Source organism: Zeus faber, assembly GCF_960531495.2.
Source record: "Zeus faber genome assembly, chromosome: 15".
NCBI lineage: Eukaryota > Metazoa > Chordata > Actinopteri > Zeiformes > Zeidae > Zeus > Zeus faber.
In genome coordinates, this window is record NC_137194.1 from 26888549 (window position 1) to 26895725 (window position 7177).

At 41.2% G+C, this 7177-nt stretch overlaps 1 protein-coding gene across 1 annotated transcript; it reads right to left on the reverse strand.

Moving 5' to 3' along the window:
- Positions 1 to 3315: 3315 nt before the first annotated feature.
- tas1r1 (taste receptor, type 1, member 1) lies at positions 3316 to 4264 on the reverse strand (the record flags this gene model as incomplete). The annotated part of the gene is given in 4 exon segments (XM_080015341.1): positions 3316 to 3600; positions 3604 to 3858; positions 3860 to 4066; positions 4070 to 4264. Coding segments are annotated over 4 exon segments (942 nt in total).
- Positions 4265 to 7177: the final 2913 nt, after the last annotated feature.

The following is a 7177-nucleotide window of genomic DNA, read 5'->3' on the forward strand; positions in this document are numbered from 1 at the left end:
CCTAAGTAGTGGAGAGAGGAAATAGATGAGTAAAAGTGCATGATTAAAAAGTGCATACTGTAGATCTGTGCATGTTTTATTAAAAGAAAAATCCAAAGTGTGAGTTTATGGAATAACATAACTTTATTTCAACTAATAGTTTGTAGTAGATGCATCAAATCAGTGCACAACACAAAAACTTAACACATAGTATTCACTTGAATAATACTTGAATAATGCTGAACGCACAAAAATGTATTTCAAGCAACTGTTTCCCCGAAAGTCAACCACTGCACCCAAAAATTTGGCAAACACTTTCTACCTTTATAAAAGGCAAACATGTCTCAAAAGACTAAATCAATAAACTTTTCTCAAGTTTAAAATTCAATTTGACATGAATTGAAAGATGCAACAACTTCACTCCCTGAATCATTTTCTGTGTCAATACAGATGGTAGTCTTCATTGTGAGGAGCACAATAACAATTAAGAACGTAAGAACATTCGGTTGGAATACCCAATAACTGTTTTCTCATTAATATGATGAAACAATGAAAAATCTCTAAAAGGATCAATTTAAGAACAGGCTCATTCAAAGAAATTGTCCATCAATGTGATGGGACAGTAAGGAAGCCCACCAGGAGTGAGCAGCGTGGAAATGCACATTTCCTACACGGTGAGGAAGGAGCGGTCCTCCCTCCTCAGGGTTTGGTTTGAGTCTCTACCAGGGTCTCCAGACGAGACCATTGGTGCTGCAGACGTGCAGCATGGTGGTGGAGGTGGAGCCCTTGTCTGTCTGGGCTTGGTGGTGGTGGTGGTGGAGCTGTGGAGGCTTCTCCAGCTGTGGAGGCCCCCGGGTGGAGCACGCAGAGAGGTGGTGCAGGGACTCCCTCCGGCTCTGAGCGGCGCCGCCGGGCTGCAGCTGCTGCCTGAGGAAGCTGACGGTCATCTCCAGGACGTCGGCCTTCTCCAGCTTGGCGTTGGGCTCCTGCTGGTGGAACTCTTTCTCCAGGATGAGCTTGAGCTGCTCGATGCAGTTGTTGATGCGATCGCGACGCATCTTCTCCACGGCGGGTTTTCTCAACTGGCGGGAGGAGAGAGGGAAGATGTGGATGAGCTTGTGATTGTAACCACCAACACACAACAACGGTCAATCGATGTTTCAACCAAGTCAATGTAATCAACAATCAAATCCTGTGCAATACTCACTCTGATGTTGTCTTTCTCTTGAAACCTGATGTGGTGGATGGAGGGATACGTGGCAGAGCAGGGAGCCATGTCTCTGTGTTGGTGATCAGCTCCTTCCAGACTGAGATGATCCTCACTCCCAGAGAGAAGAGGAGCCGTGTCCCCCCTTTATATACTGACACATTAGCATGACAAAACCTCGTGGCCCAGGCCGGTCTGGGGTTCCCACACTCTGAGACCAGTGGGACGAGCAACGCAACAATGGGAGCCACATCAATTTCTCCAGGGTGAAGTGGCCTCATGGTGACCACCGCAGATAAAATGAGAGGATCTAAGATATGGATCAGACTGAGAGTAATTGTCACCTCTGTAATTAATATCTTATCAGTGGCTCATCCTTATCTCTGTGGAACCAGGGCTCCAGAGAACGACCCAGGTTAGGCCCGGGGGACTATTTTTCGAAGAGGATCTTTTAATTAGTGGAATCCAGACAGGATCCTTTGAGGTTAATTTATTCCTAATAAAAATGATGCTCATCAAAATGCAACATCTTCAGCTTAACTAATAAAATATCTCTGGGATTTCAAAGGTTGAAGGGTTTTTCATTGTTCCATATAGCAAGTGGCCGTGGAGATAAAGCTAGGACCGTATTCTAATAATACATATTTTCCACTTTGATAGAAGAGAAATCCAGTATCACAGCTGGGCCCGACAGTTTCACTGAGATATGTAGGACACTGCAAACGCTGCATATAATGCCACTACCTTAAATACATAATGATCAGCAATGCACTGCATTCCACTGCTCTGGACCACAACGGCCTTTGAATATGAGATTATGTTATGCTAATCAAGATTCCAGAGTAGAGATTAAAAAGGTTCCAATTACAAAATTTTGGAATTTGTTAGGAATTACAGATAAGAGATCATTCTAGAGATTGTTAACATACATATGCAAGTAACATATGCATTTGATACTTGATTCCACAAGTGAATTAATATTATTCCACACTACAAAACCACTTCAAATGGAATAATGCTGTTAATATTGTTACTTTCTAAAAGCTGCAGCTATACACATTTTTATACAGAGTGATAAATATGAGCCTTCCACATAAAGGTTCAAAATAAAATAAAAAAACCTCTTCCCATCTTCCTCACTGTGGCCCTTTGGGTGATTGCAATAAAACTCAGTCAAGCGTGTTTTCTCCAATGGCACACTTGTATTGTTTGCTAAGGGCATCACACCGCGGTTGGATGGAGAGACTGTGGGAAATCCAAGCGAGGGCACTACTCACACATCTACTGGTCAATAGGAACGACCCCCCTGACCACAAAAGAACCTTTCATCCCCCGACATCAACACTGTGAGACTGTTTGTGTGGTGTGTGTGTGTGTGTGTGTGTGTGTGTGTGTGTGTGTGTGTGTGTGTGTGTGTGTGTGTGTGTGTGTGTGTGTGTGTATGTGTGTGTGTGTGAGTGTGTGTGAATTGCTTTGTTTGTGTGTTTGTGTCTGTGTGTATATGCACACACACAGCATCAGATACATATACAAAAGTGTATTTATCACCCTATGCTCCAAAAATAATTCTAAAGGTTTAATAACAACACAAAGGTTTAATTAAAGTTTTTAATTCACCTGCCACACTTACTATGGAATTCCTATACAAGTCAAAGTTGTGAGTTATATATTGAATTATTATATTTTGGTGTGATCATTTCCCATTTGTTTTTGCATTTTCTTGCTATTTCTTGCTATATGTATGTATGGAACTCTCTGCTTGATTATTTGATTTCACAGTAAACACCACAACTGCATTTAAGCAATTTTACGATTTAAGTAACAAAAGTACAAAATATCAAGCTCTTATTAAAACAGAACTTTGAAAAAAGTGATGTGTAAGCCGTCAAGCCCACTCACCGTGAAATAAAAATAAAACATCTCTTCACACTTCTCCATAGAGTAACTACAGTCTTTTGACAACAAGTGAAAAGCCTGCATGTGTTAATAACCGTGTTGTTAATAACTGGCATTCAATTATTATTATTTAGCATTTGGAGAAAACTGAGATGGAAATCAGGATATGAAATTCTCTTAAAATGTTGTTTTTTTCCTGAAGTGATCGTTACTGTTCTACTAACTACTAACTGTCATTGTTTAGTCATCATGTTCATTTGAATGCAGTTTTTAAAATGGGCGGTATTATTCTTTAGCGGTCTTAAAGTGATGATGTAAACCATGGGGAGATAGTATCCCCCGAGGATGCTCAGGACGCCGGACAGGATGGCCGCCATGGTGAAGGGCCCTCGGCTGATGAGGTAGAGGCTGAAGAAGATGATCCAGGAGATCATGCGGACCATGAGACTGAAGGTGACGCATTTGGCGTTGTTGTAGTTGGCAGGCAGGTCTTTGCCCGTGTAGCTGAGGGAGAAACACTAGACGCTGAGCAGCAGGGCGTAGGCCAGCTCCACCAGGGCGCCGCAGGGCAGGGTGTTGCTGCACTCCAGCACAATGATGTCCGAGTAGAAGGCCAGGTCCATGGAACGCTGAGGCGGGCTGAGGGCCACGCGGAGCACAGAGAGAAACAACAGGGCGCCAGACACTGAGAGAATGGTGAATTCAGACCCGTGCTTCTTGGCCCAGGTGTCGTAGGCCCTTGGCAGCTTGGATGCCAGCTTGAAAATGCAGACTGGACTTGGAGGCGTGCACAGTCATGCAGGCCAGACACACATTTAAGCTAAAGACAAACAGAGGCTGCTTGAGGACGCAGGCCAGCTGGGACGGCAGGCCAAAGTGGCACAGAGTGCTGGCGGGGGCCGCCATCAGGGCTGCCAGCATTAACAGGCAGGTGCGGCCGCCGGCGGACTTGGCCATCGGTGTGTCGAGGCTGAAGAGGAGGACCTAAGCAGAGCCAGACGTCAGGAGGAGAGTGGCAGCCAGGGGGAGGAGCAGCGCGATAGAGAGAGGGGCATCCCAGGCTGGCAGCAGGACTGCCCTGTTTCTGTTCAGACACGCTACGGGGGGCACGGGGGGCACCCCGGCCCTAGGATGGAGGAGCACAACATGGTGGTCTGGGATGAATTGCTGAGAACCCTCCATGTTTTATGACATTTATCTCCATTTATTTCCCACAAATTGATTTCTTACACTGATATAACAATGGGTTTGTAAGGGTTCTACATGGCACCTTATGGTTCTGGTTCTGATCAATGTGGTGATAAAGATTATTCTTGTTGTATTGGTGGTGATGCATTTTCTGTGAGTGTTCTGTTTACTGGAATAATGTTATATTGTGAAACTAATGTGATAAGTACAGTTAATCAAACCACCTTTCATCTTTCTGTGTTCAAAATTCCGAAATAAAACCTTTCAGGATTGTGGGAAAAGCCTTATGTTTTGAAGTTATATAGAATAGAATATTAAAAAAAAGCATGAATATGTTGAATGGGTATTGAGCTTTTACATTAATTAATTTCGATCATATTTCTATATAAAAATTCATCATTCATCATCCAAAATACATATGAGGTTTTGGATAGTGATTTAACCCTTGAAAGGTTTTATATAACCATTTTTAGAAATAAATGTTGAAAAATAAAATGTTGAAAAAATGGTTCTACATAGAGCCACTTCCTGCTGTAATTAAAAAAAAAAATAATTAAAAAGCGTCAAAGAATTCAATATAATTTCAAGACATAATGACGCAATTTGGAAAACGATCAGACACGTGGAGAAAACAGCCTTTATTGCTCCTGCCGGACTACTCTAACATTGGACATTGACGGGGCGCCCCCTGTTGGTGAGGTTTCATCAATACACAGATGGACACAAACCCTATAACTACCTGAACTCCAACTATAATACTACAAACATACCAAAACTATTATATTATTATACTATATATTATTACTCATACTATTATCCTGGCCAATTCTATCCACTTTATCAGACTTAGTAAGGAACGTGGCGGCAGGGCGTCGCCGTCGAAGCAGCATGCATGCTGTGCAGCTTGCAGCCTCCTGCGGCCTGAGCCACACGCTGGGGAGCAGACAGACAGGGAGCCTACAGGGGGGGGGGCATTTCTGACACTCTTTATTTTCTGAAATAGAATCGCTCACAGATTACAGATTGTAGGTTTTTCCTCACAAGGCGTTGAGGGACCATTTCCTCAGAGCAGGGAACTTGAAGGTAAACATTAGTGTATTGCATATATTATATATGGGCCTGTTTCATCTAAGTGCGCCAGTTCAGTCTATCTGCTTGGACAATTTCCGTGAAGTGGCATGCTGGAACACTGGTATATCTAAGTGAAAAAGAACAATGAATAATGTTGTGCGCTACACCTGTGTTTACATTGCTGTAGAACCTTTGCAAATAACTGTTGTTTAACTGATCGAGTCAAGGTTTAACTGATGGAGTTAAGTTTAACTTAACTCATCAGGTTGAGATAGTTTTAACTCATTCCACATCTGATTGAATTGTGGAGAGCGGTGTAGCAATTTGAAGATAATGTTATTCTCTTCAAAATGCAATGACTTACAACTAATCTTAACCTGAGTTGATGATTGACTACATGCTTTGAATTGTAATAATCAACATATTTGTTTATGTATTTATTTACAAGCCTGACAATTGTTTAAACATGTAATTGGACAAAGAAAAAATGCAATTGAATAATTACCTGTTGAAGCAACTATTTACATCCCAATTGCAATTATTTTCCTCAAGTTGTGCAATCATTATCCACACACCATAGATATATAAACGTTTTTTTTTTTAATATGTTTAAGAATCTTTATTTGTCACATGACTGCACTACAACACATGCATATACTGTATATACATACACACACACGCGCTTTTTGGGTGGTGGCCAGTGAAATGTGGCCTCTGCATTTCTCCCATCCTGGCTTGTCCTTCCTCCGGGGGACCCGGTACCAGGTGTCCATCTCTGGTCAGACGATAATGTGTTCATGTTTTTGGTGGGGGTCCTTACTGATGGAAAAAAGTAGATAAATGCATAAAACGAAAAAACAAGTGGATGAATAAATAATGAATAAATAATTCAATTATTTCAATTAAAATCATGTTTTCTTACTAAAACATATCTACTTTTTATTTTTTGACCTGCAGTAGACCATTATTTAAAATGACTTATGTTAACATTTCCTTTGAAATAATAAAAAGAATTTGATCCACATTTGATTTTATTTTCTTTTTTACAATATAGACATTAAGGATTTACAAAAATCAAGGAAAATATAACAGCAAGAAAGAAAGAGAGAGGAAAATACATAAATAATAAAACAAAAATAAAATAAAATAAAATAAAAAACCCAGCCCGGGGACATCAATAACAGAAAAAGATACAATGGGGAAAAAAAACTTCAATCAGACCCTTCAGCTCAATCAAAACTGAAGCTCACATTTCAACATTTGCCCCTGTGGCACCAAGCATCCTTGCAGTGGAGAGTTCCATGTAGACAATGTCCAAAAACAGAAGAAGGCAGTCATGGAAAGAAAGATCGTCTTTTTTGCCACTGTAAGGCCTGTGAGCAATATGAGTTTTTTTGTTTGCGAAATGTGAAGCAGTGAGAAATTATTAAGGATCTCAGAGCACCTCTGGCAAAGGGGGTACGATCCCTGATAACAAGGTTGAGAGCTTAGAGGTTACCATTTCCCAGAAAACCAGCACATCAGGGCATTCCCAAATCATGTGAAAGAAGGTGCCAACAGTGTTTAATGAACATAACATGCATTTGCAATTATTATTAATTCTCATAGTTCTTTGTCTGTGTAGTGTTAAATAGGTTCTATTTACAAAATTGTAATTAACCTGTTGGTGGCCTGGATTTTTTGATGCCAGGAGAATGCCAGACAAGACAGTACCCTAAATAAACTCTGAATCCAGATTTGGCAAATCTGCCCTCCACATTCTGTCCACAGCCAGAGGTTTGTATGTATTTTCCAAAATAAATCTGTACATCGAGGAAACCAAACTCATTGTGCCCC